The 17,634-nt window shown below is 35.2% G+C and overlaps 1 protein-coding gene and 1 long non-coding RNA gene across 14 annotated transcripts in view; one reads left to right on the forward strand and one right to left on the reverse strand.

Moving 5' to 3' along the window:
• The window catches only part of LOC125964950 (uncharacterized), a 340,974-nt gene that overhangs the window by 310,857 nt on the left and 12,483 nt on the right, over positions 1–17,634 (forward strand). The gene's annotated exons all lie outside the window — the stretch shown is intronic.
• WDSUB1 (WD repeat, sterile alpha motif and U-box domain containing 1) overlaps positions 1–17,634 on the reverse strand; it is a 76,745-nt gene that overhangs the window by 31,123 nt on the left and 27,988 nt on the right. For 11 of the 12 annotated variants that reach the window (XR_004481542.2, XR_004481543.2, XM_004266286.4 and 8 more), the window contains 5 exons: positions 17,251–17,284; positions 15,953–15,993; positions 15,766–15,872; positions 14,861–15,040; positions 6,014–6,154 (listed from right to left, as the gene is read on the reverse strand). Coding sequence is in view for 10 of the 12 variants with exons in the window: in XM_004266286.4 (XP_004266334.1) it covers positions 6,014–6,154; positions 14,861–15,040; positions 15,766–15,872; positions 15,953–15,993; positions 17,251–17,284 (503 nt within the window). In the remaining 2 variants the exon portion in view is untranslated. Of the gene's footprint in view, positions 1–5,272; positions 5,866–6,013; positions 6,155–14,860; positions 15,041–15,765; positions 15,873–15,952; positions 15,994–17,250; positions 17,285–17,634 lie in introns of those variants that run through there. The other variant, XM_049712026.1, reaches the window with a different exon arrangement.

The following is a 17,634-nucleotide window of genomic DNA, read 5'->3' on the forward strand; positions in this document are numbered from 1 at the left end:
GGCAAATACCAACAGCCTTAAAAGGAGAAATTCGCAGTAACACAATAATAGTGGGGGACTTTAACACCCTACTTATACCAACAGACAGATCAACCAGGCAGAAAATAAATAAGGAAACACAAGCTTTAAATGACACAATAGACCAGGTAGACGTAATTAATATTTTCAGGACATACCACCCAAAAGCATTAGAGTACACTTTCTTCTCAAGTGCACATGAAAAGTTCCCCAGAATAGATCACATCTTGGGTCACAAATCATATCAAGTATCTTTTCCAACCACAACACTATGAGATTAGAAATCAATTATACACACAAAAGAAAAACCTGTAAAAAAAACATAAATACAAGGAGGCTAAATAGTGTGCTGCTAAATAACCATAGATTACTGAAGAAATAAAAAAAATACCTACAAACAAATGACAAAAAAACCACGATGATACAAAACCTATGGGATGCAGCAAAAGCACTTCTAAGATGGAAGTTTATAGCAATACAATCCTACCTCAAAAAACAAGAAAAATCTCAAACAATCTAACCGTACATCTAAAGGAACTAGAGAAAGCAGAACAAACAAAACCCAAAGTTAGTAGAAGAAATAAAGATCAAAGCAGAAATAAATGAAACAGAAACAAAGAAAACAATAACAAAGATCAATAAAACTGTAAGTTGTTTGAGAAGATAAACAGAATTGATAAACCTTTAGCCAGACTCAGCAAGAAAAAGAGAGAGGACGCAAATCAATAAAATTAGAACTGAAAAAGGAGAGATTACAACTGACACCACAGAAATACAAAAGATCATAAGAGACTACTATAAGCAGCTATATGCCAATAAAATGGACAACCTGGAAGAAATGGACTAATTCTTGGAAAAGTACAACCTTCCAATATTGAACCAGGAAGAATGAGAAAATATAAACAGACCAATCACAGGTAATGAAATTGAAACCATAATGAAAAATCTTCCAACAAACAAAAGTCCAGGACCAGATGGCTTCACAGGGGAATTCTATGAAATATTTAGAGAAGAGGTAACACCCGCCCTTCTCAAACTCTTCCAAAAAACTGCAGAGGATGGAACACTCCCAAACTCATTCTATGAGGCCACCATCAGCCTGATATCAAAACCAGACAAAGATACTACAAAAAAAGAAAATTACAGACCAACATCACTGATGAATATAGATGTAAAAATCTTCAACAAAACACTAGCAAACAGAATCCAACAGCACATTAAAAAGACTGTACAGGAGCTTCCCTGGTGGCGCAGTGGTTGAGAATCCGCTTGCCGATGCAGGGGACACGGGTTCGTGCCCCGGTCGGCGAAAATCCCACATGCCAGGGAGCGGCTGGGCCCGTGAGCCATAGCCGCTGAGCCTGCGCTTCCGGTGCCTGTGCCCCGCAACGGGAGAGGCCACAACGGTGAGAGGCCCGCGTACCACAAAAAAAAAAAAAAGACTGTACAGCATGATCAAGTGCGATTTATCCTAGGGATGCAAGGATTCTTCAATATATGCAAAACAATCAATGTGATACACCATATTAACAAATGAAAGAATAAAAACCATACGATCATCTCAATAGATGCAGAAACAGCTTTTGAAAAAATTCAACATCCATTTATGATAAAAACTCTCCAGAAAGTGGGCATAAAGGGAACCTACCTCAACATAATAAAGACCATATATGACAAACCAGCAGCCACATCATTCTCGATGGTGAAAAACTGAAAGCATTTCCTCTAAGATCAGGAACAAGACAAGGAGGTCCACTCTCGTCACTATTATTCAACACAGTATTGTAAGTCCTAGCCACAGCATTCAAAGAAAAAGAAATACGAATTGGAAAAGAAGAAATAAAACTGTCACTGTTTTCAATGACATGATACTATACAAAGAAAATCTGAAAGATGCCACCAGAAAACTACTAGAACTAATGCATTTGGTAAGGTTGCAGGATACAAAATAATGCACAGTATCTCTTGAATTCCTATACACTAACAGCGAAAGATCAGAAAGAGAAATTAAGGAAACACTCCCATTTACCATCACAACAAAAAGAATAAAATACTTAGGAATAAACCTACCTAAGGAGACAAAAGACCTGTACTCAGAAAACTATAAAACACTGATGAAAGAAATCAAAGATAACATAAACAGATGGAGGGACATACCATGCTGCTGGATTGGAAGAATCAATATTGTGAAAATGACTATACTACCCAAAGCAGGGTAGTTCAATGCAATCTCTATCAAGTTACCTATGGCATTTTTCACAGAACTAGAACAAGAAATTTTACAATTTATATGGAAACATAAAAGACCCAAATAGCCATAGCAATCTCGAGAAAGAAAAACGGAGCTGGAGGAATCAGGCTCCCTGACTTCAGACTATACTACAAAGCTACAGTAATGAAGACAGTATGGTACTGACACAAAAGCAGAAATACAGATCAATGGAATAGGATAGAAAGCCCAGAGATAAACCCATGCACATATGGTCACCTTATCTTAGACAAAGGAGACAAGGATATACAATGGAGAAAAGACAGTCTCTTCAATAAGTGGTGCTGGGTAAAATGGACAGCTACATGTAAAAGAATGAAATTGGAACACACCCTAACACCATACACAAAAATAAACTCAAAATGGATTAAAAACCTAAATGTAAGGCCAGACACTATAAAACCCTTAGAAGAAAACGTAGGTAGAACACTCTTGACATAAATCCCAGCAAGATCCTTTTTGACCTATCTCCTAAAGGGAAATAAAAATAAACAAATGGGACCTAATGAAACCTAAAAGCGTTTGCACAGCAAAGGAAACCATAAACAAGACAAAAAGAACCCTCAGAATAGGAGAAAATATTTGCAAATGAAGCAACTGACAAAGGATTAATCTCCAAAATATACAAGCAGCTCATGCAGCTCAATATCACAAAAACAAACAACCCAGTCCAAAAATGGGCGGAAGACTTAAATAGACATTTTTCCAAAGAAGACATACAGATGGCCAACAAATGCATGAAAAGATGCTCAACATCACTAATCATTAGAGAAATGCAAATCAAGACCACAACGAGGTATCACCTCACACCAGTCAGAATGGCCATCATCAAAAAATCTAGAAACAATAAATGCTGGAGAGGGTGTGGAGAAAAGGGAACCCTCCTGCATTGTTGGTGGGAATGTAAACTGATACAGCCACTATGGAGAACAGTATGGAGGTTCCTTAAAAAACTAAAAATAGAACTACCGTATGAGCCAGCAATCCCACTACTGGGGATATACCCTTGAAAACCGTAATTCAAAAAGAGACACGTACCACAATGTTCATTGCAGCACTATTTACAATACCCAGGACAAGGAAGTAACCTAAATGTCCATCAACAGATGATTGGATAAAGAAGATGTGGCACATATATACAATGGAATATTACTCACCCATAAAAGGAACAAAACTGAGTTATTTGTAGTGAGGTGGATGGACCTAGAATCTGTCATACAGAGTGAAGACAGTCAGAAAGAGAAAAACAAATACCGTATGCTAACGCATATATATGGAATTTAAAAAAGCAGTACTGATGAACCTAGTGGCAGGGCAGGAATAAAGACGCAGACGTAGAGAACAGACTTGAGGGAAGACTTGAGGGCACGGGGTGGGGAAGGGAAAGCTGGGATGAAGTGAGAGTAGCACTGACATATATACACTACCAAATGTAAAGCGGATGGCTAGTGGGAAGCTGCTGCTTAGCACAGGGAGATCAGCTCGGTGCTTTGTGACGACCTAGAGGGATGGGATAGGGAAGGTGGGAGGGAGGCTCAAGTGGGAGGGTATATGGGGATATATATATACATATAGCTGATTCACTTTGTTGTGCGGCACGCAAACACCATGGAGCATTTATACACCAATAAAGATGTGAAAAATAAAGAAAAAAGAAAAAAAAAGAATTACCATATAACCTAGCAATTCGACTTCTGGGCATTTACCCAAAGGAAGTGAAAGCAGCAACTCAAAGAGATATTTGTATATCCCTGTTCAAAGCAGCATTATTCATAATAGCCAAAAGCTGGAAGGAAACCAAACATCCACTGATGGATGAATGGATAAACAAGATGTGTACACATACAATGGTGTGTTATTCAGCTTTAAAAAGGAACGAAATTCTGACACAGGCTACAATGTGGATGAACCTCGAGGACATTATGCTAAATGAAATAAGCCAGACACAAGAAGACAAACACTGTATGGTTCCACTTATATGAGATATGTAGAATAGTCAAATTCATAGAAACAAGAAGGTATATAGTTTCAGTTTTGCAAGAAGAAAATATTCTGGAGATTGGTTACACAATAGTGTAATACACTTAAAAATGGTTAAGACAGTAAATTTTATGTGTATTTTACTACAATTAAGAAAAGATGTATTTAAATAATTAATGCCTGCATCTAATTACAAATTTCCCCAAATCTGGTATACCTGTCTCTCTGATGAGCTGGGTAAGTTTAGGACGTAAGTCCCAGTTTATTATCACCCCCATCAACCATCAACTCACTCTCAGACTACACTCCACTACACCTCCACTGTAGTGGAATTTTGCCTTCACTATAACTGATCCAGACCAGAAATGAGGCAGTCTAAAGATTTCTGAGAAATAAAAACAAATAGAAAGGGGCCCATATGTGCACACTTTCTTAAAGACTTTTTTAAGATTTTTACTTACTGTTTAACAATAATTTAGTTTAACTGTAAAAGTACACTACTGGCATAAGAAACAAAATCGGAGTAAATAAATGTAAATTCAGCAAAAAAAAAATTAATTTTAAAAAAAAGGAATACAGTTTCAAACAAGTGTTAAACTTGCAAAAATAAATGAGTTCTAAAATTCAATGATCACAAAACTGGAAAAACAGGTACACTTACATACATTTCTGGTAGCATTCTAAACTATTTTTTCCTAGAAAACAATCTAATAAAAGTCTAACAAGAACTATCAAAACTCTTCTTTTTAACATTCATAAAATATCCTGGGGGCTTCCCTGGTAGCACAGTGGTTGAGAGTCTGCCTGCCGATGCAGGGGACACGGGTTCGTGCCCCGGTCCAGGAAGATCCCACATGCCGCGGAGTGGCTGGGCCTGAGCCATGGCTGTTAAGCCTGCGCGTCCGGAGCCTGTGCTCCACAACGGGAGAGTCCACAGCAGTGAGAGGCCCGCATACCGCCAAAAAAAAAAAATATATATATATATATATATATATATTCTGATCAGTTAATTCTGCTTTGGGGAACACATGTCATGAAAATACCCCTAAGTAATGGTAACAACACAATGAAAGGAGTACCAAGATATCGGCACAATGCTATTAACAATATAAAGCTTTTCAAACATATACATACACCAAATAGTAGAAGAGTCAAATTGTAGCATAGAGCTCCAGTGTAATAAAGTTATTAACACTGAAAATTATGTAGACTAAGCCAATATTCAGAAATGTATATAATAGTCTTAAAAATAAAAAGCACGATATGGATTCACTGATTACAACTATGTAAAGTATGTATGTCTGTGTTCATTTACAAAGATTAGAAATTAATGTGAAATGATGTAACTTTATATCCTTTAAATTCTTATTTCTGTAAGGTTGTTTAAATTCATGATAGACAAAATAAATATAATAGATCTCAACAGTCTATCTTAAAAAACAGTATTTTAACTATACATTCTAGTAACTAAATACATATTTCACAAGTTTAAGTAAGGCTTGTCAAGATTATTTCTTTTGTCTCTAATCTTATCCAAACCTGCTCCATCCAATTTTATTCATTAAGAAACATACAATGTTTAGTAGTTCACCTCAGATCTAAGGAATTTTTAAAAAGAAAAAAAAAAAGAACTTATGAGAAATAAATTTTGAAAAAGTTTCACATTTAAACACAAACTTCTGTGAACTGTCTACATTATTTATTTAGTACATAATATGCCCTGAAACTTAGAATAGCATCACATACCTGATGCAATGACAGGATCTTTCATAAGCTCCCTAGTTATTGGACATATAAATTCATCAGGAATTTCAGAGGAAAGCGTTTTCATCTTTGTCCTGAGCTCTTCAATTTTCCGCAGAACTTTACTACGCAGCCCTAGAGATTCTGAAAAGAAATTATTCTGTTAGGGCTGGAGAACTATTACTTCTAACCTTTATGCAAGTCTTCAGCAAAGAGAAATTTCATCTACTACAACCAAAAATCTTCAGACATCCAGTTTTACCACATGGAACCTTTTCTTTATAAATTCTTTAATCAATATTTGTAGTATAGAATACTGTGTGATTAAAATAACTCAGCAAGTTTATTCTAAATAACTTTTGATTCTCAAAGTTCCTCAAGATTTCAGATTGCCCAAATACTAATATACCACACAAAATCAGAAAAGGCTCATTATTATAGGTTAATTTATTTAGACAACAAAAAATTTCCTAAAAATCATTTCTAAAGATGTTCAATTTGATAATATAAAAATTCCATCTATTTTTAAACATTATGAAGTTGGGTATATTACTTGCTGATTCTCATATGAAACACAATCTCAAATAAAGTTCATATGTTTGTCCAAGACTCTACACGTATGTTTCATTCATTTGTATTACTTTTATCTTAAGTTTTTAAAATTATCTTAGTTTTTAATTTCGGGAAGATTAATACAATGAAGTTTAGGAAGTTTAGTGTGATTATCTGTTTATATTTTTAGATAATCTAGCTGACAGTTCTATTTTAGGTGGAGGTGTTTGGAGGGTGTAGGGTGGGTAGGAAAAAAGAACAACATTTCAGAACACCTCAGAGTTCCCATAAAAAGCCAAATCAGCTTTCTTTCCGATTGGAAGGTAATTCTCCATGTGTTTATACACACCTTATGACACCTTTTATCTAGCAATCTTTTCAAGGATGTCTGCAAACTTACTTCGAAGCTAGAGATAGTGTTTCCCTCCCAGTCTGAGGGCAGATTTGTTTCCTGACAAGAACAAAGATAATGTCTTCCTCTTGGACTAGTTTGCTAGCAGTCCCTTTATACGATTGGAGGGGGGTTTCATAAACTCAGGGTTCCTCAGCTATGACACCAACACAAATTGCCCCCACAAGACTAGGTGGAAAGGGCAACCAATTTAAGTATGAAGCTCATGCTGCCTGCTGTGCCATGAGTAATAAACTGTTCAAATCTATTTGGACTCATTGACCATATCTATGCAAGTATGGTAAGTCAACCTAGCAGCTGCCTACATCTTAGGAACTGCTTTACTGCTTTCCTATGACTTACCTCCTATGTAATTCATTGAAACAAAATTGAGGATTTTTAATACAATTTTTTAAAAGCACCATGTTATAAACACTTTTATAATTGGACTAATTAGACACATTAATAATTACGTAACTACTAAAATAATTAAGTCATATCATTTAAGGGGAAAATTATACAACATGTAATAAGGATATAGAGGTATTTAATATTCTGAAAACAATATATATATTACCCTGTCGAATATACATGTGTGCCAATATTTAGAATGTTTATTAATAAAGAATACAGAAACCCTATTTCAAAATGTACTGGATAAGGTTAAATTGTGTGTTACCCTTGTCTAATTTTAATGTCATTTAAGAATGCCCTCAGGCAAGCAGTTACCAAATCATATCCACAGAACTTGGCCAGAAGAAGACATCTCCTTTTGTGATTGGGGTTTGGCAGTGAGTGTTATTAAACTTAATTGCTCAGAAAGAAAAGACCCTTACCAGCTGAGGGCTAGTAAACCCTGAGTATGGGCAATGGGCAATATTTAGCTATATTTACTATAACTCTGAAAAGGCATCTGGCTATTAATAAGATGACAAATTAAATAGGCTATCACCTCCTGTACCCTCTTCCCCATCCCTGGAAATGCTACATAATTGAGAATTGATGGAGTGTGGACACAAATAACCATCAAAAATACAAAACAAAATTCAGAAAACCCTCAAGGAAACAGAACTAACTAGGTTCCAGAGTAGGGGATGGGAAACAGCTTAAAGCAGAGATTTGTGTACACAAATGGAAGAAATACCTTTCTACTTGTAGCCTTCACTCTCCCCAACTTTGTCCTGTAAATATCATTGCTAAGGCAGCAACACCAGCATGAGCTGGAGGCAGGGTAACAAGAGAGCGCTATGGCCTGGACTAACAATTACAGCCCATTGGGCTGGTCACTGAATCACCTCTGCAATGCCCTGAGACAGAACAACAGAATCAAAAGCTGGTTTCTTGGAGAAAAAAACTTAAAAACTTTTTATTTTTTAAAAATAAAATTTATTAACAAACTTCTGACTTAAAAGATCAAGAGAAAACAAGACATAAAACTGTATTAGGAAAGAAAAGGGACACAAAACTATAGGTACAGTAGGGATTTTTTAAAGGATTTAGAGAAGATGGTGGTAGAAGCAATATAATTTTTAAACTTCTCTGAATCCCCACATAAAAACAGAGCAACGAGATAGCAAAATCAAATCCCACCGACACTTCCAAAAAACAAGGTAGCAGGGTATCCTCATGAATCCCGCTATATAAGTGGAAGAGAATAAACCACCAACATCCATAAGACCTGTGACTGATATCAATGCGGAAGCAACAGGACATCTGATAGGCCTGAGGAATGGAGACCCCGAAATGCCCTACTCTCAGGAAAGTGGGGTAGGCCAATTTAAGAGCAGCAGCTGAACTGGAAGGGTTATGCCCACTCTAACAGCAGGTCAGTGCACAGGCCTATACATGTGAAAGGACTATTTCACTTCAATTGTGTGTAAAGAAAAAAATGGTAAATGTTCTTATTACTTAACAGTATATGCAGTTAGGCAACAAGTGAAAGTCTACATAAGGAAGTATTACTAGAATTTGAAACATGAAACTTCCAAAATCTGAAGATGTTAAGACAGCTGGTGCATAAAGTTTTAAAAAGCATTTGATATAATAATTTGATATTATAATTTTTAAAGCAGAAAATGATAAAAATGTCTCAAGTGCTTTCATGGTTTCTTGGAAAAACAAGAGCAAAAAGAAGAGGGAACGCTTTGAAGAAACCTCATTGCCAATTAAGAATCTACGACTGATAAATCTATGACTGATAATCAGTTGACTATAAGGGTAAGGACTGACACAATATACAATAGTTCCTTGTCATTTGTCATTCCATGGTTCTACCATTATATCGTCTACAGCAATTCCAAACTCCAAGATAGGTAGCAGTTTGCAATATTCCTGAGTCCTGGATATAAACTGAAGCCAAACTGCAGATGAAAATCACGTGGCTAGTTAGTGGACTTACTGCTTGCCTAGGATCACATCTCAAAGACACTTCCTTGCTCTTTATCTTCATACTTTATGCCTTTTGGTTGCAATATTAAAGGCTATCGTAGAGTTCACAAATTCATGGATACACATATGTCTTAAGACATACCTCTCTTAATATCAAGGATCTCTTGTACCTGTAATCTCTTTCTGGATATTCCTTATGCAAATATAGCACTAGATATAAGGAGTTATTTCCTACCTAAAACTGTATGTCTATTGTACCCTTAGTTTTCATTAACACTATCCTAGAAAAGGACTATTACTCTAGGTTAAAACACCGGGTTCCAACAGATACTCAAATCTATAGAAGGTTCCTTTATTGTATATTTACAAAGGCTCATTGAAAAAAGATTTGATAGACTGCTTGACTCCTTAAAAATAATTTTTAAGTGTCAAACGTTATAGATATACTACTTCGTTCCCTAACACTCCAATACACTTCACTGAAAATTAATTAACTTCCTTCATATGATGCATGTTAAATTCATATTTATTCACATTGACATAGGAACCATTTTAACAGCTGTACCACAAAAGCAAATGTAAGTAAAATAGTTATGCATCACAAGAGTAAAATTCATTATCACATACTCATCAGTTTGCCTCTTAACACATTTTTTTCTAGACCCAATTTCACTTCTCTATTACTCCAATTTACTGTTTTGAGGAAGAGCCTACTTTTCTTAAAACTCAAGACTAACAGAAATCCACTGTAGCTTAAAGTAGCAGTTGTAGAAGATTAATGTTAGCCTGCTGACCCTTTATAATTGTGCAAAAACTTTAAAATATTGATACTATAGAATGATGTAGAAAAAAATTATTTAAAAATTTATTTATTTAAAAATTTACTAATTTATTCTGTATTTAATTTGTTGTATTTGCTAACTTTCCAAATCTTAAGCACAAACACAAAGCAAATTCCTTACTTACTAGAGAGTATGCAATGTTCTTGTCTCTGTTTATAATGATCTTCCTAATTCAGCTTTTAGACCACAGCAGACTTATTTAAATTATATTTCAATTTTGGCTTGAGCCTGGTAGTTCCAAAATTTATTTCACTGAACGTCAAAATGATCATAACTACTAAACCCGAGACTCACCTTCAAAAACTATTTCAGGCCACTAATTGAATCCTGTAAGAATTTCTTATACTTTATTTATCGGGCTTTTGGGACAGAATTCTATTCCTATTGTTTTTACTATGCTCTCTTATGTTTTGAAACATCCTTTGTTGAAATCTGAAATTATTATTTTATATTGTCATGTGCTTCTGTGTGATAAGGTATTGTTAAAACTTATTGTGAGAGAGTAATGAGAAATCAGCTAATGAACATGCTAAATTCACCAGAACTTTAAAAAAAACCAAAACCAAAACCAAAAAAAAACCCTGTGCTCTATTACCTACTTTCAGGAAGAAAGAGTAAACTATAAAGGAAATAAGTTACTAGAGATACAAAAATAGCTTTCACAGTATGGCCTGAGTACAAAACCATCTGATTCTAATTATTTTCACAAAATCATCATTCTATTAACTTCTTAAAAGGCCATAAGCTTCCAAGACACTTAAATAGGTTCACATACTATATTTACTATGTAATGAAAGTATACGACTACACTTTAGATGATTTTCTATAACAAACACTTTTTTTGCTCTTTGACTCCTCATTAACAGTAAATTCACTATGGACATCCTATTTCCTAAGCTTTCTGGTTAATTAAGATTTTACTAGAGCACACTGATAAGTGTCTGAGTATTATGTTCATTAGAGCACAACACTAAGACTTCAAACTGTTTTTTTTTTTTTTTTTTTTTTTTTTGCTGTACGCGGGCCTCTCACTGTTGTGGCCTCTCCCGTTGCGGAGCACAGGCTCCGGACACGCAAGCTCCGCGGCCATGGCTCATGAGCCCAGCCGCTCCGCGGCATGTGGGATCTTCCCGGACCGGGGCATGAACCCGTGTCCCCTGCATCGGCAGGCGGACTCTCAACCACTGCACTACCAGGGAAGCCCCAAACTGTTTTTGATAAGGATGTATTGATAATAACCAGAACACATAAAACAACTCTTAAAATTCAACAATAAAAAGACAAACCAATTTTAACCAAAGAAGATACACAAACAGCCAATAAACACTCGAAAATATGCTCCATATCATTAGGTAAATGCAAATCAAAAACCACAATGAACTACCACTTCACACCTATTGAATGGCTATAATCAGTAAGATAGGTAATAACCAGTGCTGACAAAGAGGTGAAGAAATTGGAAAGCTCACACACTGCTGGTGGGAATGTAAAATAGTACAGCTGCTTTGGAAAACAGTCTGCCAGTTCCTCAAAATGGTATATGTAGAGTTATTCTACTTTTAATCATATATCCAAGGGAAATGAAAATATACTCACACAAAAACTCATACATATATATTCACAGCAGCATTATTGATAACAGACAAAAAGTAGAAACAACTCAAATGACCATCAGCTGATGAGTGGATAAACAAAATGTGGTATAGCCATATAATGGAATATTTTTCAGCCATAAAAAGGAAGTACTTACACATACAAAAACATGGATGAACCTTGAAAGGTTAAATTAAAAAAGCCAGATACAAAAGGCCACATATTGTACGGTTCCACTTAAAAGAAATGTCCAAAATAGGTAGATCCTATTTCTACAGAAGATAGATCAGTGGTTGCCAAGAGGCTAGAAAGAGGAAAGAATGGGATTCTTTTGGGGGGATAAAAATGTTCTGCAATTACGGCTTCCCTAGTGGCGCAGTGGTTGAGAGTCCGCCTGCCGATGCAGGGGACACGGGTTCGTGCCCCGGTCCGGGAAGATTCCACATGCCGCGGAGCGGCTAGGCCCATGAGCCACGGCCGCTGAGCCTGCGCTCCACAACGGGAGAGGCCACAACAGTGAGAGGCCTGCGTACCGCAAAAAAAAAAAAAAAAAAATGTTCTGCAATTAGATAGTGGTGACGGTTGTACAACTCTGTGAGTACACTAAAAACCAGTGGATTGTACACTTAAGAAAAAATGACTTGTGCATTGAAAATTACAAAGCATTGTTGAAAAAGAAATTAAGAAGACCTGAATAAACATAAAAATATTCTGTACTGGGCTTCCCTGGTGGCGCAGTGGTTGAGTCTGCCTGCCGATGCAGGGGACATGGGTTCGTGCCCCAGTCCGGGAAGATCCCACATGCCGCGGAGCGGCTGGGCCCGTGAGCCACGGCCGCTGAGCCTGTGCGTCCGGAGCCTGTGCTCCGCAACGGGAGAGGCCACAACAGTGAGAGGCCCGCGTACCGCCAAAAAAAAAAAAAAAATCCTGTGTTTATGGATTAGAAGAATTAATATTGTTAAAATGACAATAATCCCCAAACTGATGTAGAAATCCAGTATAATCCCCATCAAAGTCAGGTGGCTTTTTTGCAGAATTTGACAAGTTGATCCTAAAATTCCTATGGAAATGCCAAGGGACCCAAAGGAGCAAAACCAATCCTGGAGAGAAAAAAAATCCAGAGATGGAGGACACACAATTTTCAATTTCAACACTTACTACAAAGCTATAGTAATTAAGACTGTGGCACTAGCATATGGACAGACAAATAGATCAGTGAAATAGAATTGAGAGTCCAGAAATAAACCCTCACATTTATGGTCAACTGATATTTAACAAGGGTGCTAAGATAATTTAAAGTGGAAAGAATAGTCTTTTCGACAAATGGTGCTGGGACAACTGGATATATACATCTGAAAGAATATAGCTAAACCCTTACCTCACATTATATACAAAAATTAAGTCAAAATTGATCACACACCTAAATGTAAGAGCTAGAACTATAAAAGTCATAGAAGAAACACAGGTGTAAATCTTCAAGATTCAGGATTAGGTTTGGGTTTCTTAGATACGACAACTACAGCACAAGCAATGACAGAAAAAAACCAGATAAACTGGACTTCACCAAAATTTATAACTTTTGTGCATCAAAGGACACTTTCAAGAAAGCGTAATGCTAAACCACAGAATGGGAGAAAATATTTATAAATCATATATCTGATTAAGGGTCTAGTATCTAAATTTATATAAACAACTCAACAATAAAAAGACAAATAACCCAGTTTTTAAAATGGGCGAAGAATCTAAACAGACATTTTTCCAAAGAAGATATACAAATGGCCACTAAGCATATGGAAAGTTGTTCAACATCACTAGTCATCAGGAAAATGCATATCAAAACCACAATGAGAAACCACTAGGATGGCTATAATTGAAAAACTAAACAATTGTTGATGAGGATGCAGAGAAATTGGAATCCTCATACACTGCTGGTGAGAATATAAAAAAGCACAGTTACTTTGGAAAATAGTCTGGCAGTTCTTCAAATGCAAGCACAGAGTTACCATATGATCTACCAATTCCACTCGACAGTTTTCAGAGTTTTGTTTTGTATATTTGATGGTTATTTGTGTCTAGACTCATCAGTTTTCAATTATGTAGCATTTCCAGGGATGGGGAAGGGGTGGGGAAGAGGGTACAGGAGCTGATGGCCTATTTAATTTGTCATCTTATTAAGAGCCAGATGCCTTTTCAGAGTTATATTAAATATAGCCAAATGTTGCTCATTGCCCATACTGAGGAGCTACTAGCCCTCAAGCTGGTAAAGGGTCTTTTCTTCCTGAGCAATTAAGTTTAATAACACACATTCCCAACTCCCAATCACAAAAGGAGACATCTTCTCCTGGCCAAGTTCTGTCAATATGATTTGGTAACGCCCTAGAAAACTGAAAACAGATGCCCACACGAAATGTGTATATGAATGTTTATAGAAGCAATTTTCATAAAATCTAAAAACTGGGAACAATCTAAATCCAATCAACCAGTGAATGGATGAACAGAAAGTGATAAATTCATACAATGGAATATTATTCAGTCATAAAAAAGTGAAGTACTAATATATACTACAACATGTATGAACTTTGAGAACATGCTATGCAAAAGAGGCCAGACACAAAAGGCCATACATTTTATGAAATGTAGAACAGGCAAATCCTTAGAGACAGAAAATAGATTAGTGGTTGCCAGGAGCTAGAGAGACAAGGAATAGGAGTGACTGCTAATGGGAATGGAGTTTCTTTCTGAAGTGATGAACATGTTCTGGAATCAGATAGTGGTGATGGTTATACAACTTGAATAGTCACTGCACTGTACACTTATAAAAGGGTGAATTATATCACAATTTAAAAAATATATACATTTTAAAAATTACAGTTACATGATAGCTTTAATTACCTAAAGAAACAGTATGTAACATTTCTTTTCCATAATCTAATAAAAATATACTATACTTCTACACACAGACATATACCAGAACTACTACTGTGCTGGAATATTAAGAGGAAACCATTAATGCAATTAAAACCAATCTCAGAGTAAATTATTAAAAGTTGTTTTTAAGACTGCCTAACTTTCACTAGGTCTTACCAATTTTCAAATCATCAGCTAGACTTTCTTTTGTAAGATTCAACAGTTCTCGTCCATCAATGTTATTCATTTTGAAAATACCAACAAGGTCTTTTAAATCTTGTGCACAAAGCCAGTTTGAGACATCGTCCTCTGACCAATCTTCAGTAAATTGCTTTGGTTGATCTTCTGCGATCCTTGCTTAAAAACAAACAAACCAAAAAAACCCCACAAACAAAAAGTAAGTGAAAAAACAAGAAAAAGTATATCCTTTATAAACATTCTCACTTTGTACTAAAAAGTAAATGAAATTTTCTTAAGTCTGTGTTTTCTACTTTAAAATCCTTTAAGAAATTTTAAAAAATCAAATAATACTACGTATAAAGTATTATTTAATGCTACATTAAATGCTACTCTTTTGGAACATTTTACACTCCAGAAAAAGTTTATCTTTATTATATAAAATTCATATCAGCAGAAGTATTATATGTGATCTGTCATCTGCATATCAGCACCACTAATTGGTTAATTCTGACAGTGATAAAAATAAAACTCCTAAATTAGGTGTCAATGTTGCTTGAGAAAACCAAAAATAAAAGCAACAAGATAAAACTATCATTTCTATTTTGTTCTAGGCTATATTTAACTGAAAAATTAGTATGGAGTATAAATAAAGAGCTTACAAAACTATGGGAGGTATGATATACATGAATGTGCATCCAAAAGCATTTACCAACAGTTTTAATGTAGATGTCTGGGTTAACTTTAACACTGGGTTCTCTAAAATTATTTTTAAATTATATTAAATTTGTATGTATGCTTTATATTGAGAAAAGCAACATGAATAATTTGTCAAAAAATTACTGAATTTCTCCTTTTAATGGTGAATGGTGCTGAACTGGGTTACACATGATATCCTTACTAACCTTGGCAAGGTGTTTCCAGGTCAAACTGCCAGATATTCACTGTTTTGTCCATTGAACCAGTAGCAAGTAAAAGGATATTGGGTGCAAAGGCACAAGTCGTGACATACCTAGTTAATAAAAACAACTATTATATATCCTCAGACCAATTTTTTAATTATATTAATACAAAGTGAGGTTAAGTTCAGACCTGGTGTGCTGAGTCAAGGTGTGAAGTATATCCTCAGTATTCTGAAAAACAACACAAACAGCTTTATATTTACTCAGGCAAGAGTAAAGCTACTGATAAAGACTTGTTTGACCTGAATGGTTTATATACTCTATGTATTCTAATATTATGAGTCACTAATATAAACCAAAACTTTACCCAATGAATAGAGAATAGCATTTATAACTAATAACATTATCAAGTACTTATTTCACTCTTCCTCAATTATCAGCACTGCTGTCTGCTGAAATTTTTAGTATAATATAGTCCTGGCTGATTTGTCTCAACTTACTAATAGTAACCATGAAATTATTTGTATTTTTGCTATGGCATTTGACTGTACCCACTGCAGACCAGTGAGTAGAAATTAGTCATTTCAATATTGAGTACACTTAGCGGGCCATCCAACAACTAGATCTATTTAACTAAGACTCATATACATATTTTATGGAGAAAATTTAACATTATAGCTATTTCTGTGAATGTAAAATCTCGTGAAAATTTCCTGAGAAATATTAAGGATCTATTTCACCTCGTTTGAGTACTCTTGCCCACTTCCTGCCAGAACTCAATAATTTTAACTGCTGTGTGGAGGACTAGCTTAGCTTCCTTGCTTGACCCACTACACTTTGATAATTCACATCTCTATTTCTTTGCTGGCATAGCTACAACCTAAGCTCAACCACTGTAAGGTCCCACTCAACACCGATTTCTCTTGGAGAATATTTTCGTCAATCATACTTTCACTATATATTAAATGTTCATTTTTCTTCATACTTACGCAACCTGGTCTTTATTCACATGCATCTACCAAAAAGCCCTATTTTTCCAAATCCTTTATAACCTACTCTTCTTATACTAGTCTCTAAATCCAGGTGGGACTCTATAAAGTGACAGAGCCGCTTTCAGCTATACCTTCCCAAAACCCTCGGGTAAACACTCCTTTGCTGTTATGGAAACCTGGTGTAAGAGTTTAAGAAAAATTGACTTAAAGTGATTTTTTAATATTGATGCTCTTTAAATCTGCATTTTCTTTGATCAGACTAAACATCTGTCTATCTTAAAACCATTATTGAAATATTTAAGGGCTTGTTCCAGAAGCAATACCTTACCTGCATAACTATTTTAGCATTTCTGAAAATGTATATATTATATTCTTGGGCATCCTAAACGGAAAAAATATGTACATTTTTCTCATCTTGCCTAGCTAAACTTGAAGTTCAGTAGCCTAATAAGCAAACATAATTTATACAGATCATACAAGATTTTGAAATACTTACAGTATCATACACTATGACAGACTTATCCACTGATCTTTAAAAGAAAAAAAAAAGATTATGGGTGAAAGTTCTATAAAAACAAAGTACAGTATTTATGTAATTAGTATTGTTAATCATTTTAATAACTTTTTAAGGCTGACATATTGATATGCACACATTCAGAATGCAGTCTATTTTGTTCATATGTATAAACTTTTATTTAAAAAAACTACATGCCATATACCAAATACCAAATTTATCAGAAAATTATAAACTCTATTAAACGCTAGCACATGCTATTTATACTATATAGCCATAAACAGAATAAGCATTTGTAATGTATAAATAAGACGCAATCTCATATCAAGTTAGTAACTCGAAGGGAAAAACTACTACAAGGAAAAG

Source organism: Orcinus orca, chromosome 7 (assembly GCF_937001465.1).
Source record: "Orcinus orca chromosome 7, mOrcOrc1.1, whole genome shotgun sequence".
Lineage (NCBI taxonomy): Eukaryota > Metazoa > Chordata > Mammalia > Artiodactyla > Delphinidae > Orcinus > Orcinus orca.